Source organism: Sceloporus occidentalis, unplaced genomic scaffold (assembly GCF_023333645.1).
Source record: "Sceloporus occidentalis isolate IW3139 unplaced genomic scaffold, rSceOcc1.0.p SCAF_18, whole genome shotgun sequence".
NCBI classification, from domain to species: Eukaryota; Metazoa; Chordata; class Lepidosauria; order Squamata; family Phrynosomatidae; genus Sceloporus; species Sceloporus occidentalis.
In genome coordinates this window covers 7,324,381-7,347,269 of record NW_028316998.1, presented here as the reverse complement: position 1 = coordinate 7,347,269, position 22,889 = coordinate 7,324,381, and the positions used below count along the sequence as shown (strand labels likewise).

Genomic DNA, 22,889 nt, shown 5'->3' with positions numbered 1-22,889 from the left:
CCGTATCCGTCCATCACTCTTTTATTTATTTTTTTTTATTTTTTTTTTGCAGAATGAATTTAAAATACATTTCTTTGCTGAGACATTTAATGTCTTTTGGATATACCATCCAGTACAACACACGCTGATATTTGTAGGAAAATAGGACAATACATGTTCAAAACGTTTTAGTAATAAATAGATCTTCTAAAAACTTGCTGTTTTAGGAAGATGGTTATAACCAAACATTAGCCCCAGCTTTGTGTTGCCCAAATTATCTAAACTTAACCCTTTATTTTTTCTGTATTTAGGTGGGGGCTTCTGTAATATTTGTGGTTAATGGCAAGTCATTTTGTTTTGTAATACAACCAATTATTCTAAGCTCCATCCATGTATCTATGTATTTGCATATTAATTACTAAATTTTAGAAGAACGAATTATGAATTAATATACATTTTGTACGTTTATTTCAATGCATTAACTTAAATTATCTAGGGCTGCAACTAACGATTATTTTAATAATCGATTAATTGGCCGATTATTTTTTCGATTAATCGATTAATCGGATAAAAAAAAACAATATGCAAATTTTTCGTTTATTTAAAATAATTTAATGAACTGGATGTTAAAAAACAACTTAAAATTTACATTAACATTCTTATTTTGTTATGATGTAATAAAAAACAATATTTTCAAAGTACAAGAACCCAAACACAATATTTATGAAACAAAATAACCCCAAACATTCTGAAAAGAGGTGGACTATTACTGTTCAAGAAACTTTGCCCCAGCCCTGGCACTTTGCACCCAGCACTTTGCACCCAGTACCCAGCACCCAGTACCCAGCACCCAGCACTTTGCACCCAGAACTCAGCACTTTGCACTTTGCACCCAGCACTTTGCACCCAGCACTTTGCACCCAGCACTTTGCACCCAGCACTCAGCACTTTGCCCCAGCCCTGGCACTTTGCACCCAGCACTTTGCACCCAGCACTTTGCACCCAGCACTTTGCACCCAGCACTTTGCACCCAGCCCTGGCACTTTGCACCCAGAACTTTGCACCCAGCACTTTGCACCCAGCCCTGGCACTTTGCACTGTGCCCCTGCACCCAGTCTCCAACTCTGCCCTGCACCCAGCCCTGCCCCCACACTCACACCCTGCCCCCACACTCACACCCTGCACCCACTCTGCCCTGCACCCACACTCACACCCTGCCCTGCACCCCCACCCCACCCTGCACCCACACTCACACCCTGCATCCCCACCCCACTCTGCCCTGCACCCAGTCTCCTGCCCTGCCCCCACACTCACACCCTGCCCTGCATCCCCACCCCCACTCTGCCCTGCACTCAGTCTCCTACCCTGGCCTGCCCCCCCACCCCCGCGAATCGCTCTGTGCGAATGGAGCCACTCGCACAGAGCGATTCGCACAGACATGAAGAATACTTACCTCCGGAACGCGTCACATCCGTCACGCAACTAAAAGAAGGCGGAGACTGCAGAGCATGTAGCAGAAGCGGGGATCGCTCGCGGAGATAAGTAAAAGGAGCCGAGTGCTCCAACAACGAATCGATCACTCGATTAATCGATAACGGAAATCGTCGACAACGATTTCCGTTATCGATTATTATCGATTTTATCGATTCGTTGTTTCAGCCCTAAAATTATCTAACTCACTTGTCCAAATCCAAATTTATCTGTCTAGATCTTCTCATTCATACCATTTTAAAATATGCAGCAATAGGAAATGAACAGAAAAAAACCACTTTATTTAGTGTTTAAAATAACTGAGTTTGGCAAAATTATCTGACTTGTCCATTTGTTATGCTTTGTACTGAACAAGCTCCCTAATGGAATGCTAAATAAAGGGATTCCAAACTTTTCATTATTAAGAGTTATGCAAAATTAAAGTTAAATCATCTATGACAATGTATCAAAATATAATGCCGCTAATCCCTAATCTGTAATTTAAGTGAAAGTTTAAAATGCTATTTTTATTTTTATTTTCATTTATTTATTTTCTTCTAATCTACATTAGAATAGATACATACATAACCCTCTTTACAAGGGTCACTAGTAAACTGCCAATGCAAGACACAAAGTGACAGCCCGTGACAAATAACAAAATAAATACAGTAAATTATCAGTTGTTGCCTGCTCTAGAAAAAATGCAAAAAGATAGCTCTGTATCAATATGTATCCAAATGTTATTGCGGATAATTTATCCTTCATGGTTATTTGGATATTATTACTATAACAAATTAAATACACTTAATATTAACAAATATTATTACATTATAAAACTGAAGTATAAAAACAACACAAAAAACAAATGTAATAGTCCTGGACAGATATTTCCTCTTATTTTTATTACAAGACAATACTGTATATTATCCAGTAAATTGCTTACTTAAACTTTCCTATATTAACAAAATACAGCAACACATTGTTCTTACTGGCACCAGTGAGAAACAACTCATAGACTGAACCATCATGTATCTCTATGAGCATATGAAGCACACCCATCCTTAATAATCATCAGAGCCTGAGATGAATATGTATCCTAAGTGCCTTTCAGCACAAACTCTAGAGCACCACCAACCAAAAATTTAAAGGAAGATATTATGTATTTTGTGAATTGGGCACAGGTAAAACTTGATAAGATGACACTGACTGAATGGATCACCTGCATCACACACACTTACAGCCATTTTCATGCACACTTTTATTTGTGTGCTTGTAACATGAAGTGTCTGCCTCTACAAGCGGCATGTTTCCATCTTTTACCTCCCTACTGATGCAAATGTTTCATGGGTTGGACTGTGGATGGACAATCATTGGTGGTCTCCAATAAATGGCTTTATTGTCTTAGTAACTGAAGGTACCGAATATGATATCACACTAAAGAATTTCTGTTACTTCATCTGCTTCTGTTTTTTTGTTGCCAACCACCACAACACTACTATATATTTGCAAAAGTGTTTACACAGCACTTACTTACTTACTGTGGTAAGTACATACTTTATTTAATAGGCACCCCCATGTGATAATACAAACAAAAAATGAATATTAACACAAATTCCTATAAGCGTCTCTGTGGGCCAGTAATTGTATTATTTCTATGAGCCAGGAAATTACTCATAAGTGTTCCTACAAGAAATGTCACATATGAACTAAAGTTCATTATTAAATAAAGTACTATTCATCTAGAAATAGACACAGATCCTTTGGGTCCCCATACTGTGTCCTTGTACTTCACGTGGGCAAAACATTTCTGTAAGCTGAAACAAGTTGTGTTGCATAACTATTGCAGAACACAGTATTAGTTATAACCGTGACACTGTGAAACCAATAACACAATTACTTATTAGCATCTAAGTATGGTTACCTGTGATCAGACACCAGCTTTAACTCTATAGAATTGTAGGTTAAGTTGAACTGATTTAATAAAAGAGATGCTTTAGAATATGTATTCTCCAGGGCTGCATTCAAATCATTTCTGCCGGCCTGCGTAATATTTTTTTTTAATACATGATCTCTCTTAAAGGAGACATCTGATCACACTTACTTGGTTATGTGTGTACATTGCCTGCTGGGAAATCAGATACGGGCTAAAGGTGACTCTATACAGTTTTGTACATTATCACTAGTTATGAAGACTGATGTTTGTGCAGAAAAAAACCATCCTTGTCTAAATGAGGTCATTGTAAATGCAGTGAAACATCTTTTCCATCTGCTTTTATTCAGATAACCTAAATAATCTGCTTTTACATTTTTGAACTATGCACTTATATGGTATGCAAAGTCCTCGATCCTTGTAGACTATACAAGGCCCTCTCTCCTTTACTAGCTAGCTACAGGTGTGATATAGAGAAAACATATGTGTTATATTATAATAACCATATATATATATATATATAACACCCCACTTTTTGGAATCGGTGTCTCCATATGAATTACCACGAGAATGCTCACAGGAATAGATTAAATTTGTTGAAGTGGTTTTTACTTTAGGCCTCCCAGAGCTACAGAGCAACATGGCCTCACTGGGTCAATTAGCTGATCCCAGCTGAACACAGATAAAAGTATAACTACAAGTCAAATCTATGTATATATATACTTGCTAATTGCAAGTGATGTTGCCAGCACGACATAAGCAATATCCTGTCACAACGTGAGGCCACCCAGTAATAATCTCTGTATCGGGCCTAATGGAGTGTGCCTGTAAACAAAACAGCTTGTGTCGCAACTAAATGATTGATGCCTTGGAAGACCGATAGTGCTCGAGAATGAATTTAAATGTATTTAGCTCATTGTAATTCTTGAACCATACTTTTCTTTTCTGAAGAATGCATAATGCAGTACTAAATTGATTCTAGAATACCCAATAATTCCAGGCCTGGAAAATATTGTAAGTCTAATCACAGTACTGTACCTTCTAGTTTTAGAAACATTAAAAAAAAAGATTTATGTAAAGTAGAATGAAAATATGGCATTTCTGAATATTTAAGCATTCTAGGTATGTTTACTCTGTACAGAAAATGTTGTAAAACACCTTGGGGGTTTATGTGAATTATGCCAATGAAATGTCATGTTTCACTTTGCATCTGAATTCCTCTTTATAAACGACCACAAGCAACTATAAAAATATTGTAGTCTTCTTTGGAAGAAAAAATGTAAGGTATTTTCGAAACTATTTGAAGTTCATTGTGATTTAGTCCTCAAAGCCCTAGGTGTCGAGCTTTCTCCATTCTCCAAAAATCTCATGTTTGATGAGACAGCAATATGCATCAGAGCCTCAAGGAGGTTCCTCAACCTTAAGGAGCCACTTAATCATTTTAGTTTGCATTAGTTGTGTTCTTCCTCATGAATCTGCGACATTTATTTATCATTTATTGCCAATTCTAATATGTATTCAGTGTTTACCAGAAATGTTAATACTCATTTTGACTATAAGTTCAGCCAGTTTGTACCTAGGACTCCTAATTTTTTTTTCTTGCAATCCTCTCCTTTTTTTTTTAATACTAGTCTGGACATAATTCTCTTACTGGCGTCGAGAATATCCCTCCCACTCTAAATTCTACACATATTTAAGTAAATTAGCACCCACAGAGGAATAGTTTACTATATTTAAAAAGAAATGATAACAATATAAAATATGAAACAGAATATTTTGTTATGCCTCATCAATTTTTAAAATATTAATGAAATGAATGCATAACATAGTTCAGTTTCAAAGGTTGATTTGTTCCAGATGAGTATAGTCTGACATTGCTAGTGTCTCTTAACCCCTTGAGTGCCACAATGAATGTGAGGTATTGCAGAGAATCACACTCATAGGAATCAATTAACCAGTATGATATCTAAAAAGTATAATTTGGTGTTGCTAGCATATAGGGTTACATTTCACCTCCCCCGGGTTAGCCCCCCCATATTAATTTTTTTTACAAAAGATCATGGCATTTGTTAGATCATTGTTAGATCAGGTTTGATCAACTGTTTTTTTCGTTAGATCTACTCTAAAATAGGCAATATTAACAATCTTTTTCAGGGGGGGCTAACCCGTAGCCAGCCCCCCCTCAACAAAAATTTCAACAAAATGTTACTGATTATGATAGCTCTACGTTAGATCAGGTTTGATCAGACAAAATTTTTGTTAGATCTAGTCTAATTACTGAGATATTGCATATTTAATGAGGGGGGGCTGGCCCCCCCTCAACTGAAATTTGGATTTTTTTTAATGGATCTTGGTAGATATTCGTTAGATCAGGTTAGATCAACAGTTTTTTTCGTTAGATCTACCACGCAGGAGGCGGTATTCACAATCCTATTTTGTGTGCGGGGGATGGGTACACATACGGTCTGGCCCCCCCTCAACTGAAATTTGGATTTTTTTTAATGGATCTTGGTAGATATTCGTTAGATCAGGTTAGATCAACTGTTTTTTTCGTTAGATCTACCACGCAGGAGGCGGTATTCACAATCCTATTTTGTGTGCGGGGGATGGGTACACATACGGTCTGGCCCCCCCTCAACTGAAATTTTGATTTTTTTTTAATGGATCTTGGTAGATATTCGTTAGATCAGGTTAGATCAACAGTTTTTTTCGTTAAATCTATCACACAGGAGGCGATATTCACAATCCTATTTTGTGTGCGGGGGATGGGTATACATAGGGGCTGGCCCCCCCTCAACTGAAATTTGGATTTTTTTTAATGGATCTTGGTAGATATTCGTTAGATCAGGTTAGATCAACAGTTTTTTTCGTTAGATCTACCACGCAGGAGGCGGTATTCACAATCCTATTTTGTGTGCGGGGGATGGGTACACATACGGTCTGGCCCCCCCTCAACTGAAATTTGGATTTTTTTTAATGGATCTTGGTAGATATTCGTTAGATCAGGTTAGATCAACTGTTTTTTTCGTTAGATCTACCACGCAGGAGGCGGTATTCACAATCCTATTTTATGTGAGGGGGGATGGGTATACATACGGGCTGGCCCCCCCTCAACTGAAATTTGGAAAAAGAATTATGGATTTTGGTAGATATTCGTTAGATCTGGTTAGATCAACAGTTTGTTTCGGTTGGAGGGACAACCCATATGTATTCCCATCCCCCCGCACACTATATAGGATTGTCAATACCCCCTCTTGTGTGATAGATCTAACAAAAAAAACAGTTGATCTAACCGGATCTAATGAATATCTACCAAAATACATGAAAAAAATTCCAAATTTCAGTTGAGGGGGGGCCAACCCGTATGTATACCCACCCCCCGCACACAAAATAGGATTGTGAATACAGCCTACTGGGTGATAGATCTAACGAAACAAACTGTTGATCTAACCAGATCTAACGAATATCTACCAAAATCCATAATTTTTTTTCCAAATTTCAGTTAAGGGGGGGCCAGCCCGTATGTATACCCATCCCCTGCACATAAAATAGGATTGTGAATACCGCCTCCTGTGTGATAGATCTAACGAAAAAAACAGTTGATCTAACCGGATCTAACGAATATCTACCAAAATCCATTACAAAAAATCCAAATTTCAGTTGGGGGGGGCCAACTCGTATGTATACCCATCCCCCGTACACAAAATAGGATTGTGAATACCGCCTCCTGCGTGGTAGATCTAACGAAAAAAACTGTTGATCTAACCGGATCTAACGAATATCTACCAAAATCCATTTAAAAAAATCCAAATTTCAGTTGAGGGGGGGCCAACCCGTATGTATTGCCATCCCCCACAAACAAAATAGGATTGTGAATACCGCCTCCTGCGTGATAGATCTAACGGAAAAAAAACAGTTGATCTAACCGGATCTAACGAATATCTACCAAAATCCATTTTAAAAAATCCAAATTTCAGTTGAGGGGGGGCCAGCCCGTATGTATACCCATCCCCCGCACATAAAATAGGATTGTGAATACCGCCTCCTGGGTGATAGATCTAACGAAAAAAACTGTTGATCTAACCGGATCTAACGAATATCTACCAAAATCCATTAAAAAAAATCCAGATTTCAGTTGAGGGGGGGCCAGACCGTATGTGTACCCATCCCCCGCACACAAAATAGGATTGTGAATACCGCCTCCTGCGTGGTAGATCTAACGAAAAAAACAGTTGATCTAACCTGATCTAACGAATATCTACCAAGATCCATTAAAAAAAATCCAAATTTCAGTTGAGGGGGGCCAGCCCGTATGTGTACCCATCCCCCGCACACAAAATAGGATTGTGAATACCGCCTCCTGCGTGGTAGATCTAACGAAAAAAACTGTTGATCTAACCTGATCTAACGAATATCTACCAAGATCCATTAAAAAAAATCCAAATTTCAGTTGAGGGGGGGCCAGCCCCTATGTATACCCATCCCCCGCACACAAAATAGGATTGTGAATATCGCCTCCTGTGTGATAGATCTAACAAAAAAAACTGTTGATCTAACCTGATCTAACGAATATCTACCAAGATCCATTAAAAAAAAATCAAAATTTCAGTTGAGGGGGGGCCAGACCGTATGTGTACCCATCCCCCGCACACAAAATAGGATTGTGAATACCGCCTCCTGCGTGGTAGATCTAACGAAAAAAACAGTTGATCTAACCTGATCTAACGAATATCTACCAAGATCCATTAAAAAAAATCCAAATTTCAGTTGAGGGGGGGCCAGACCGTATGTGTACCCATCCCCCGCACACAAAATAGGATTGTGAATACCGCCTCCTGCGTGGTAGATCTAATGAAAAAAACAGTTGATCTAACCTGATCTAACGAATATCTACCAAGATCCATTAAAAAAAATCAAAATTTCAGTTGAGGGGGGGCCAGACCGTATGTGTACCCATCCCCCGCACACAAAATAGGATTGTGAATACCGCCTCCTGCGTGGTAGATCTAACGAAAAAAACAGTTGATCTAACCTGATCTAACGAATATCTACCAAGATCCATTAAAAAAAATCCAAATTTCAGTTGAGGGGGGGCCAGACCGTATGTATACCCATCCCCCGCACACAAAATAGGATTGTGAATACCGCCTCCTGCGTGGTAGATCTAACGAAAAAAACAGTTGATCTAACCTGATCTAACGAATATCTACCAAGATCCATTAAAAAAAATCCAAATTTCAGTTGAGGGGGGGCCAAACCGTATGTGTACCCATCCCCCGCACACAAAATAGGATTGTGAATACCGCCTCCTGCGTGGTAGATCTAACGAAAAAAACAGTTGATCTAACCTGATCTAACGAATATCTACCAAGATCCATTAAAAAAAATCCAAATTTCAGTTGAGGGGGGGCCAGACCGTATGTGTACCCATCCCCCGCACACAAAATAGGATTGTGAATACCGCCTCCTGCGTGGTAGATCTAACGAAAAAAACTGTTGATCTAACCTGATCTAACGAATATCTACCAAGATCCATTAAAAAAAATCCAAATTTCAGTTGAGGGGGGGCCAGCCCCCCCTCATTAAATATGCAATATCTCAGTAATTAGACTAGATCTAACAAAAATTTTGTCTGATCAAACCTGATCTAACATAGAGCTATCATAATCAGTAACATTTTGTTGAAATTTTTGTTGAGGGGGGGCTGGCTACGGGTTAGCCCCCCCTGAAAAAGATTGTTAATATTGCCTATTTTAGAGTAGATCTAACGAAAAAAACAGTTGATCAAACCTGATCTAACAATGATCTAACAAATGCCATGATCTTTTGTAAAAAAATTTAATATGGGGGGGCTAACCCGGGGGAGGTTTACATTTCGGCCATACTGCTCTCTGATGATATAAATCTTTTTATTCTGCTGGCTAAAATTTGAACTGCTCATATCTCTGTAACTGCATCAGATTTAAAAGAAATAACATAAATTCCTTTAAAGAGGAGACAATCATTTTTGAAGTACATACAGATCTCCTGAAACTTGATGAGATTACAACCTAAGTATGTATTATTTCACTCCTAAAATTAAATAATGCACCATTTCACACTTTCTAAATGTTTTTGGCCACAAGTCCATGTGTAATCAGTACAACACACCTAAACATAAAGTCAAGCCCCCCAATGACAATCCTATATAGTGCTGTGCCTCTATTAACACTGAATTTTTGAATTTAGAGAAGCACATTCTGTATAAATCTACAAAGTATACTTTCCATTGGCTAATAATTTACAAACACAACACTTTTAAAGCATTACTTTTTATTTATTTATTTTCATAAATGTAAGGAACTTATTTTAAATGAACCCCTTTGTTTATGGTTGTTTAATTTTGCTTATCAGAAAAAACTAGTTTTATGTACAATGTTCTTTTTCCTTTGACTTCCACTTAGTTATTCCCAATCCTCAGTGACCTCAAAACCCTTCAAAATATTATCCCTTCAATGTATTCAAATATTATGTATAATGACTTGTCACATAAGTTAATTAACCATTATAATAATGTTTCTAATAATTTGGGAGGGTCAGCTTTATCAAATAAAAGTGACGTGTCAGACAGAAAAGGGTTATATTGAGAAAAATAGATGATTACTGTATTTTTTAATTGATCGTTTTAGCCACCTAAACACCTTACAATTCCAAAGAATGTATGCGTAATATACTAAGTTTTAAAGAAATACATTCTTTCAGTCCTCTTCCAGTGTACTAATTTAAGTTACTAATTAAAGGAAAAAAATGATGGCTTAGGTATGGGTTTAAATTGGGTGTGTATTAGTGAAAGAGAGTAAATGGGAAGGGTGAATTTATGGCACAAATGACTGCAACTAGCAATGGTTGGGGATTGCTGATTGCTACCACTTGTATAAACTATATTTTGACAAGTGATGTTTATACTGTATTTTCCAGCTTCAGTAAGGTATTAATTTTTTTCACAGTAGACATTTCAAAGTATTCAGAAGGAATTGCATTGAAAAAAAAATATATTTGTGAAGTGTTGTAATGTCTTATATTATGTATTTAAGAGATATATCTTCATATAGAAATCAATGTGTTAGCAGTGTAATCGTAGTTGAAGTGTCTATTTTGTGCTTTTGGCACTTGCTAAAGCTAGAACGCTTCATGAGCGAAATCTGTGCATGCTGCTCATCCTCCTTGCAAAACGTACGTTTGGGACCCTCAAGCTCATTCTATACACACACTAACATACTTACACACACTAGTGTATTTACACATACTAGCGTATTTACACACACATGAACTAACACACTTACACACAGTAAATTAATGGAGCTGCCCAGCACATCCAAGCCATTCCACTTGGGCCAATGAAATCTTCAAGCTATACACTTGGGGTTGCCATTGTGTTCCTGAACCACTTCTACCAGTATTTTGGTTAACCATAAGATTTTGTGAAGCTTGCTTCATGCAAGTCATTTATCTCTAAAGATAATGTGATTAAACTAAATACAGCAGAGTTAATTATAGTTTTACACAGAGCTAATTTTAGTGGTTAGGTCTCAGAAGACCAACACCATTCCTTTCTAAACAGAGACTAATGTATCTTATAAAGACAGGGTACTAATAAACCGAGTGCAGAAGTTTATAAATTTGGTCAGCCAAGTTAGCAGCAGTGCTCTAAGTATATCTATCTGAAACTTAGTTTTGAAAAACCTGTCAAATCTTCTGTTGTACATCCTGGGGACCTGGTCCAAGTTTACATTCTGGAAAGGCATTTTGCTCCTTGTATTTATTCCTATTAAGAAGAGACAAGCTCTGGGGATTTCCTGTATGCACTCTTAAATAGCAGACATTGTTACCAGGGTAGAAAGATATGATATATTTGAAGTCATCTACACAGGCAGTGTTATGAAGAACATATGGTCACCATCATTTCATTTCCAAATGTTATTGAAGATGCAGCCAAACATATAATAAAAAAATATACAGTGGAAATATAATTACATATTACCTTTGTAGTACTTAATATAGTACTGAATAATAGTGATAATTTGAAGAAGCCTAGCTGTTCAATTATAATTATCACAAAAGCTGTGTTTACTTAAAATGGAGGATGAGATGCACATAGTATGTGTAACAATTCTTTCAACATGTCAACTATTTGGTTAGATATTATCCATGTCTTATAAAGAACACCCACTTTACTCAAAAATAATTATGATTCAAAAAGTAGTAATAGCAGTTATCTAGGACAACCAAATCCTACTGTTACCTTTTGTTAGTTCATACATATTACATACTGCAGGGCAGCACTTTAAATGTACTGGCCAGCAGTATATGAACATGGCGTGTGTCCCAAAAATGGCTAAAGTTATGACCCTACTGTATATTATGAGAAATGTATAGAGAGCGCGCTTGAGAAAGTTCTTCTAGCGCCTTCACGGTTGTAGTGACAGTTATAATGGGCAGTGTGTGGCGACCTAGTTGAAGAGAAAATCTGGTCTTGTGTAGGAGAGCAGGAGCCCTGACTGTAGCTGGAAGTCTAGTGGACTTGAATCCTAACTTGAGTAGTGGTCATGGAGGGAAATGGTGTTGTATACTGGGTCTGCAATGGTGTTCTGTATAAGTGTGGTGGAGGTGCTGTGGAGATGAAGGTCACCACAAAAAGATAGAAGGAAGGTGAACAGGTTTGATGGAGGAGATGGAGCCATCTAAGTTACGAATGGGAATGTGTGTAGCTTTGTACTGGGCAGTAGCTTTTTAATATGAGGCTCATTGCAGGTGATAAGGGATGTGAAGTGGAGCAAGAGAAGGACCTGTTAGGAAGGAGGTCGCTATGTGGCAAAAAGGAAAGACAGAGGGATCTGTTAAAAGTGAGAGAAATACATTTACCAAGATGTGGTAGAGGGGGAGAGAGATATGTCAGGTGGAGGGAGAGAGAGAGAGAGAGAGAGAGAGAGGAGAGTCGGTGAAGATGAAGGAGAGACATTTGTGAGGAGAAAGGAAAGTGAGAGACATAGATTTGTCAGGAGGAAGGAAGAAACAGAGGGGGGGGATCTGGCAAGAGCAGGAAGAGAGGAAAGAGAGAGATGACCCCAGAGAACAGGGAGATCTCAGGTCTGTCAGACAGAGGGAGAGAGTGAATGATAGAGAGAACATAAACAAACCGTGTTTCTTTGCACTGCAGAGCTCTGCAGCGCAACAATGCACCCTCACTTGGAGATTCTTTTAACATATGTCATTGGTTTGTCAAGATGAGATTTTTTAGATTTGTGCGTTTGGACGAAGTCTATGTACAAAGGGAACATATCTCAGCGCTCGAGTATTTTTCACAGGACATACTGAACAGACAATGAAAACATTGTTTGATACATAACAAAACCTGATATATATTATGGAAGGCCCACTACATGAGGTTTTATGATGTTCTTTTTGAATGGTCTTTCAATACATCCATTTTAACTCTGTGGTGATACAAATCACACCTGCCCAGCTCCAGTACTTGGAACTCAGTATACACTGAGGAATTATCAAACATCTGGAATGTAGGATCTAATTCTAATTGTAGGTCTTTGGGGATTCCTAACTATCTGCTAAAACTTAAACGTTATCTCAATGATCTGAAATTTCAATATTATTGGAAATCCTACTATTTAAACTGGCCAGTGTAAAGTCACACATTTTATTTAATAACTGCATCCAAGAAATGGTGTTGGTGTTGTAGACCTTTCAACAAATCCAGAGGTAAAAGGTATCATTTTCCACCACAAAAATATACATTATTTTATAGTTTGTGGTCGCTTTTTTATTGAAACATTAGTCTTACAAGCTTAGTTTAGAGAGCTGCCTGTATTTAATTTCTGTCCCATTTTAGACTATGAAGTCTAGCGCAATATATATATATATCTATATATATATGTATAATAATGTATATGTATAATAATATACAGTATATACTGTATATATATAACCTTGTACAAGGTTGATGCCCCTTTAGTACCAATGTGTGAATATGCATGACATGGAGAAAGATTAATTTTGAATAGAAACCAAAGACATTTTTTAAAGATGACAGACAGTCCTATTTTTTATAACACATAGTGGGGAAAAATTGAAAGAAGTCTGTTAGTATAACAGCTGACCATCTGTAGAATACTATACTTTAGAAAGTATGGATTTTTGTTATATATTTCTCTAGATTCTAAGCTCATTGAGCAGGGCCCTCCTCACCTGTTTTTTCTGTATGCCATCGTGTTATGTTATATATAAATTGTTAGGTCGGAATATGATGGTGCTATTTAAAACAATAATAATAATCATAAAAATAGACATTAACAGGTGTTGTCCTTTGGTTTCCATGGTGATAGCTCAATATTTCTAACATTGCTTCAGAATTCCACAGAATGTAACACTAAATAGTGACTATTTTGCAAGATGAAAAAAATGTAAGGGAACATTAAGTATCAATATGTATAGCTTGGAGGACAGAAGGGAGAGAGAGGATGTAATAGAAAGGTTGAAATACATAAATGGATTTAGCAAAGTACAGGAGGAGAGTTTATTTCAAAGGAGAAATGTTAGAACGCAAGGCCATATTCTAAATCTAAAGGGTCAAAGGCTTAGATGTAAGGTAAGAAAGTTTTACTTTACTGGGAGGGTGGTAGATACGGGAAACAACAATGTTCTGGTAGAGGGTAACACAGCAAGGGCAGTTAAACATGCATGGGTTAGGCATATGGCTAGCCTGAACCTAAGGCAAGGCCAAGGACCAATAAGGTTTGAGTCTTTAATTTAGGAAAAAGCGACAGACTAAACGGGCTGAATGGTTCTTATCTACCGTCAAGTTTCATGTTTCTATCACTATTTCTGTAGGGTCCCTGTAAACATTGAATCATTGCAGAGCTCACCAGCCATACATTTAAGTTGCTCCCATATTAAGAATGCTTTAGTTAAAGCAAATGTGTATCAAGATGTGTAAGGCAATGGGATAGATGGGAATTGTTACTGTCCTCAGATTACAGAAAGCTTTGATGCAGTTCAGGTCACTTGGCCCGTCTCTTAGTCTCATATACACCATATATTATTAGTCCTGCCTCGACTGACAGCATGCCTCTTGACAATATTATCCATGTTTCCTTCTGCTAAATACTTGTTGGAGCCACAGCTATTTGTTATCAGACATTACAAAACTTGGTTTACTTCTCCACAACCAGTGGAAAATAATATGTCCCCACAATCTCTGATCTGTAAAACAGGCTAGCTTGCATTTTAAGAGGTATTTAGCACATAATGTAACTCTAATGATAAAGCTGTCTGAAAAAGAATACTTACAGACTTTATACATACACTTTATACTTTATTACAAAAATGTATCCATGTTTTTGTAACAGTAATATTTTTGTGTACATATACATGTATGTATATATACACATGTAAACATGTTTAAGTATGCACATGTTCACATGGCCATGTCTACATGGCCCATCTCTCAGAATCTAGCTCGCCTTGCTTTCCCCTTTCAATTTTCATTCCATTGCTTGCATGCAAATATAAAACAATCAACAATTGCTTACTTTCTTTAGTGATCACCATGTAAACAATAAACAACTGAGGTCTGTGTTTGTTACAACGCAAGAATAGTTTTCCAAAACATTGTACAATATTTTACTTTCCCTAAGCAATTATGTTAATTCATTATTTCAAGAAATATTAAACAAGTTAGCCATTCATCTTTATTTCGGTAAGGTTTTGGTCTGATATACATTGTCATGTGAGATGCAGTTGTTGAGGAAATGATGCCACTGAAGGCCTTAGTAATGGTAGTATCCCTTCATCTGTTTCTCTTCCCCTTCCAGGATGTCCCTCACAGGCACTGTTGTGAGTACATTGAGTAGAGATTGTTGCCCTTTCTGACATAGATCTTCAAAAGTCCTTGTGTGTTTACACAATGGCATCATATACAACTACAGCCAGTAGATGGCCACTGTGAAAAATGAATTGTATGAGTCTATAGAAGTCTAAGTTTTATAGTATTATGGGGCAGTTCTAACTTTTTATGGGCTCTTTTATTATAAAATAAGTTATTATAAAATATATCTCAGTCATACTTTTTTAAAAAAAAATCTGTATCACGCTATTAAAGTTAATTGTATTCCATGGTCTAATTGGGCACTACAGATTAATAAGGGCCCTAGACAGTTGCTTAATCCACTTTATACTCCTTTTTTCCTTCCAAATGAAAGGTATTAAAGGGCTTATTTCTAGATACCCAGTACCTGGCAAACATGTGCAATATGAATATTAGACCTTTTTTGCCTCTATAATTTTCTATGGTTTTGTGTAGATTCAGTTTACACCACTGGCCACAAATGAATCACATTCTGTAAATAATATAATATTGTAACATAGTAATTTAGGTTAAAATGACAATTCCACAAAGTTCAACATTAAAAAATAGAACCAAATAATTATAGCTAATCATATATATTTTACCCAAGCAGATAATGTTTCCAGTTATCTTGCAGCTTTAATTATATAATATTGTATATACCGGTAATTGTTTGAAAAATTATATTATTTTAGCCCAACCTAGAATCTTAAAATTTGCCAATCCCAGCTCCCCAGGGAACCCTTAATGGGGTTGAACTCTGAGGTCTGTAGCATGCAAGCCTCAAAGTCAAGAAAATCTACTTTAAACTTATTCTTGCCATTCTGATATTCAAATTGCTTAATGGGTTTAGAGATGACTATTAAAAATACCAATATTTAATGAGAACATTTGGAAGTAGTGAAGCATGCATTACGCTAATCCATGATTCATTTAACAGAAATTGCAATGAAGTTCATTGTGTTCCAAAAGTTCAAATGATGGTCCAAAAACAGCTCATTATAGTTTAACTGCACTTCCTGCAATGTCTTCGATACGGTATTTACATTTAGTCTTTTGTTGACAATCTGCTTGTCTGGCTCCATTGTTTTATGGAAAACTGTGGTTTCCAAAAATGATGTACTTGTAAATCAATCAAATAATGCAAAGCCAGTGTTTTACCTCAAATGGCTGCTTTGGTGCTGGATTTTTACAACTCTTTAGTAGTTGTATTTACTTTGCTGATATTTCGGGACACACTTGCCACTGAACAACACATGCATACTTAACTGTTGCTTTATTTATTTTTTATAAATACACATATTTAACCGCTACAAAATAACTAAATATTTTTTTGCCTGGTTGATCTCATGTGCCCATACGCAACACCAAAACAGCATGTCTGTGCCATATTTTACCCCCAAGCAGCTTGTCTGTGCCATCTCTTCCCCCAAACAGGCTACCTGTGACATCTCTGCCCCTGAAACAGCCTGCCTGTACCATCACTGCCCCGTAAGCACCCTGCCTGTGCCGCCACTGCCCCTTAAGCAGCCTCCTTGTGCCACCTCTGCCCCAAAAACAGCCTGTCTGTGCCACCTCTGCCCCAAAAACAGCCTACCTGTGCCATCCATGCTTCTCTTTTTTGCAACCTTCAATGCAAGGAGGTTGACAGAAAACTATTTGAGGAGTCCTTGCAGAGTAAAACTATGCTTCTAACCACAGCCCTTAAAATTAAAGTCTTCCTTTTTAAACATTTCATATTTTGAAAGATATGATTTACTATAGGTCCCCATGCCCTTCCCTGGTGGTCCATGAGTTGATAAAAATGTGAAACATTAAAAGCTGGAGACAATCATTTCTTAAATAGGGCAGATTCTTATATTTCCAGAATTTAAGATTAGTTATTTTGCATTTTTTTTTAATGAATAACTTGTACTTATTAACTAGGACATCCAATTTGTTTCTAAAGTGGACCTTATTCTTGAAATTCTGAGAACTCACTATGTTGCAATGTAACAGTTTATCAAAGATCATTTTAGTAATTTTTCTCATAGATTTTCATATTTAAGCTCTGGAATCTGATTTATGTATTTTTCTGATTGAACTCAAATCAGGTAATCTAGTGATCATAATTAGCAAACTGAAGAAGTAGAGGATGATGTATTTGGCATGTGTCTGACAAGCCGTGTCTTAAGTTGAGCAATCACTGAATTCCACAGTTGACTGACCACCCAGAAGGGCTGTTTGACCAGAAGAGTTATGGTGTTGTAAACCAGATGATAGCTCTGGAGGCTTAAAGATGTTTACAGACATAATCTTTTCAATATATACTATGTTAGTTTGTGCACACATGGGAAACGTCCCCATTTAATGCTAATGGCTGTCACAAAGATCATGAAAATAAATCAGTGGAATTTACCTTCTACTGACAGTTTGACAACAAAATCACTGTGAGGTGATCAAAACGGTGTTTATGAAAACACTTGCTTTCTTTACTGCAGTTAAATGCATACTGTTCATGTTTCCTATGTGTCATTTAGCTACAGATTTGACACAGTCATATCACAACATTTATTTATAAATGCAGAGAGCCATTACTAAAAGTGGGATCTCCAATTTTTGAATAATAGATCTATATTTCTGTAGATCTAATTGATTCTCTTACTAGGTCACCAGGAGATGGGCTTTAAGAACAGAAGACACTTTATATTCGTGACAGATCCAGAATCCTCTGCTCTAAGACACTGGTCTTTTAGCAATCTAACACTATGGTTGTACATCTAGACATAATACTACCCAAGTTTGTGAACCCACTGACCTCATTCATAGTTGTTAAGTCTCTATGACACAAATATACTGTATTTTAATGGGAGCATTGCTAAATATGTGTTTATGTTTTGAGGAGTTCTGTCACTGAACTCCAGTGACTGCAAAATGTCTTATTTAAATGCTATGATGTATTAAAAATAACTTGTCATATTCTGGGTGATCTTTATGTTTCTGTCACTATTAGAAATGTTACTAAATGTAGCTACCACAGAAAAAATGAATATGAAGAATTTTCCATCTATATTTTTAAGTACAGCTTTGAGGAGATTTAATTACCTCAAACTGTGTGTGTATGTATTTTTTCATTTGCTGTTCGCATGCTAACATTTTTTGTGTTATGTTCCTTCCAGACTCCGACTTGAGCATGCGAACGCTCAGTACTCCGAGCCCCGCACTCATATATCCGCAGAATATACATGGCTTTCAGAACGGTAGAGGATCATCCACTTCATCATCGTCAATCACTGGGGAAACAGTGGCAATAGTTCATTCCCCACCACCAACACGCCTGACCCATCCTCTCATACGTCTCGCTTCTAAGCATCAAAAAGAGCAGGCAAACATTGACCGATTGCCGGACCAATGTATCATCCAAATTTTTTCTTTCCTACCCACAAATCAGCTATGCCGCTGTGCTCGAGTTTGCAGACGATGGTATAACCTAGCATGGGATCCCCGACTATGGAGGACTATTAGATTGACTGGTGAAACAATAAATGTGGACAGGGCGTTAAAAATACTGACCCGAAGACTTTGTCAAGACACCCCCAACGTCTGTCTCATGTTGGAGACAGTAATTGTTAGTGGCTGCAGGCGGCTTACAGATAGAGGACTTTATATAATCGCACAGTGCTGCCCAGAACTGAGAAGACTTGAGGTTTCTGGCTGTTACAACATCTCCAATGAAGCAGTGTTTGATGTGGTATCATTATGTCCAAATTTGGAGCATTTAGATGTATCAGGTAAAGAAGTAATCAACTTAAATGGTCAAACCCTTTAACTTTCACAAATTATTTATCTATTTTGTCTACTGTATCGATCTATAATTACAATACAATATATATTCAAACAAGAACATGCACAACACTAGCAAAGTGAAGCTGTTCTTCAACAGTGATAAAGAAGCACAAGGAACTAAGTTGTTTTTATTAAACCTGTATTTTATTCTGTTACTTTAATATGAATAGTAGAATTTAGAATAGCGAACAACAGACCTTTGGATAACCGTACGTCTGCCTTCCCAAGAGACACATGGCTGTGCTAGCTAAACTTCTGGCCTATAGTGTCTTGGTTTTTCCATTACAGTATCCTATTAAATCTCAAGTTAAGTAGCACAAACTTTTGGGACACTTCTGTACAGCAAGTCTTTGTTCTTTCAGACATAGCAGAGCATTATAGTTCAAAGGAAGCTTTTACACTAACAGTTACTTGTGGTGAAGCTAGAAATACTTTTTTTTTTTTACTTAATACATTATTTACTATTGTTGACATAAAGCTTTTTAACAAGGGTTAGGTTATCGACCTCCATAAATGCATCACTGGCCACAAGGAAACCTTTCTTGGCCAACAGCAGGTATTTTGGGTAATTTATGCCTCCATATTATACATAAGGATGTTCAGCCCTAATTTGGCACCAGGGGTAGGGAAAGAGTCCCTACGCAGATTCCAGAGTCTGTTACATGCCTTGTGGAAGTCGCTGGTGTATGTGGGACAATTAGCGAAATGTCCTTCATATAGTCCATTGATGCTTACCCTTGTTTGATTCCCTCAATACAAAATTAAGCTTCCAAAAGGTTGCTGGTTACTAAACGTATTAAGAGATATCTCATACAAAAATGATACTACTCCAGCACTTATTGGCCAGGGGACAGTAAAATATTATTTTTATGTTTAAACATTAAAAGAAATCCAAGATGGAATAAATGATAATTCGAAAGACTCATGCTTAGCTTTAGTAGCATATAATTCTGAACTAGTGAAGGGCTGGTGCCATCTTCCCCTTGCTTCCCTCACATACACACTGGCACACATATTTACGCACACATACTTGCACAAACACATGCTAATACATACTGCCTTACATGCACACTTACACATTCATGATCACACACACACACACACACACATACATACATACATACATACATACATGCTAACACATACATGCATACACCCTCATTCTAACATACTGTACATACTGTACATGAATGCACTCATATATACATACATGCTTACTTGCCCCTTACCCTCTGACTTACTCACCCCCTCTGTTACCCCGCAATTGCCCCCTGAGCAAATCTGCCCCTGCTGACCGCCCAGGAAATTGGAATGACATAGATACAGTGACATTCAGATGGCATATTAAAGTAACCTGACTGAAACGGGGTATAGTGTCATAAAAAAATGCCTTAGTGCTAAAGTATTGTGCCCCCACATTACCTCTCACCGTGTACCATTCATGCCTAATGATTTTTAGCTGTTTTGCTGTATATGAGAAACAGTTATCATGTGCTTTTTGAGTAAGATGTGTCCAGAGATAAAACTACAATTGAATTTTATCAATCCATTTATCTGGTTGAAAGACTTTAAAATTAACAGATGCTGCAGGGCAGCGTTTGCCATACTTCTTAATTCATTTGAAACATTTAACTAGAACCAGTGGCTTTAGCCGAAGTAGTGGTGATTTTTTAGGACTCCCTAAAGGCGAGTAGATCGCTGGAGTTTGCAGCATGCCAATAAAATCTACAGTTGATTTTGTTGTGTAAAAAGCCAGTTTATTTTGGACTGATTTGAAGATTCAGATTATAGAAGCAGAGTAAGAAGGTAATATTTACTATTTTCAGCTTCTAGAGAAACTGACATTGGTCCCATGGCCTTTCATGGTGGTCCTCTGTATGATAATAGGACATACCTCACAAATAGTCTTCATTGGTGGCTTACCTTTTTGCAGAATATTATTTACTAATTCATTTACAGAAATTGTAATTTAGGCTTAAAAAGACTGAAGCCCATCAATTACAGTTTGTATTTTCCCTGTACGTATTTGGATAACGTTATCATATCCCTACTGAGATACATACATGAATAATATGTTTATTCACAAATGTTTCCCAAATTGATCCACAAGGTCCTTAACCCCTGCCTAGGCCTAGTTTGAACTCCCAAATAAAATTAGATTCATAAGTAGGTTTTCACACATTATCATAGAATTATTATATATTTTATTCAATTTTATATGATGATATCAAGTATCCTAATGTGTTCTATTTTAATATTTTTTTATATTTTGCCTTTCTTTAGCGAATTGTAACCATTTTCTTTATTAAACTTCCAGAATTTGTTATAATGTCTTTTGTACATCTTTCCCTTTACAGGTTGTTCTAAAGTGACATGTATTAGTTTAACCCGTGAAGCTTCCATCAAGCTGTCTCCAATGCATGGAAAACAGATCTCTATTCGATACTTGGACATGACAGATTGCTTCGTATTAGAGGATGAGGGTCTACATACAATTGCAGCACACTGTACCCAACTAACTCACCTATACCTACGTCGCTGCATACGCATTACAGATGAAGGTCTCCGATACATCATGATCTATTGTACATCTATCAAGGAACTGAGTGTAAGCGACTGCCGCTTTGTAAGTGACTTTGGTATGCGTGAGATCGCCAAGCTGGAGTCACGTCTGCGGTACCTAAGCATAGCCCACTGTGGCCGGATAACAGATGTGGGCATCCGATACATTGCCAAGTACTGCAGTAAGCTGCGCTACCTCAATGCACGAGGATGTGAAGGTATCACAGATCATGGTGTGGAATACCTAGCAAAAAATTGCACAAAACTCAAATCTTTAGATATTGGGAAGTGCCCTCTAGTATCTGATATTGGCTTGGAGTTCTTGGCCTTGAACTGTTTTAACTTAAAACGTCTGAGTCTGAAGTCTTGTGAGAGCATCACGGGCCAGGGGCTACAAATTGTTGCTGCCAATTGCTTTGACCTTCAGATGTTAAATGTACAGGATTGTGAAGTCTCTGTAGATGCTCTCCGGTTTGTCAAACGCCACTGCAAGCGCTGTATCATTGAACATACCAATCCTGCCTTTTTCTAAGTGAGCATTTACCGTTGTCATTGTTCTTGCCATAACCCTTTGTGTGCCAAATGGTTTTGAAACAAGTTGTATGCAAGTGAATGACTTAATCCTTCTGGTACCCAGAGGGTTAATTTTAGAGAACTGTATGTATGTTTTCTATAATAAATAGTTAAAGCGTAAATACACAAGTAACAAATTATCCCTAGCGGGTTCAGCTTTTTGTAATGTCTGATATGCAAACAAATGTCTTTTTTATAATTATTTTTGTCTACAACTGAAATATTTAGCTTCAGATGCATAATGAACATGCATTATTCCATTAATGCATAAAGTATGTGTATGGCGTATATATGCAGATGAAAGTAAAAGAGTTGTTTGTTTTTTTTTCTTTCCCATACCTTTGAATACCATTATGTAACATGAAACATTTTTCTGTTTATTGCTGAACATTTTGTATGTTGTGTGAAACGTGCTAATTAAAAATATCACTTATTTTCATCTGTAACATGATGAGTTAGTATCTGCGAAGCAGAGTAGCTATAAGTGGAGACTTTTTATGATAACAAATCGAAGCTGTGAGTGTTTCTAAATTCTATGAGTTCCGCAGAACACTATGATGATTGACACTTTTCTACAGCTTGCTGCTCACATGCTGGGTGCTAGGGCCACAGTGGGTGAATAGCAGCTGGGGCCCATACTACAGAGTGCAGCTA

At 37.2% G+C, this 22,889-nt stretch overlaps 1 protein-coding gene across 1 annotated transcript in view; it reads left to right on the top strand.

Moving 5' to 3' along the window:
* Positions 1-22,194, top strand: part of LOC149302565 (F-box/LRR-repeat protein 7-like) — a 66,122-nt gene extending 43,928 nt beyond the window's left edge. Inside the window, exons 2-3 of the mRNA XM_089482354.1 lie at positions 18,434-19,045; positions 21,458-22,194. Of these exons, the coding sequence (XP_089338480.1) occupies positions 18,448-19,045; positions 21,458-22,194 (1,335 nt within the window). The 5' untranslated portion in view covers positions 18,434-18,447. The remainder of the gene's footprint in view (positions 1-18,433; positions 19,046-21,457) is intronic.
* The last annotated feature ends 695 nt before the right edge of the window (positions 22,195-22,889 follow it).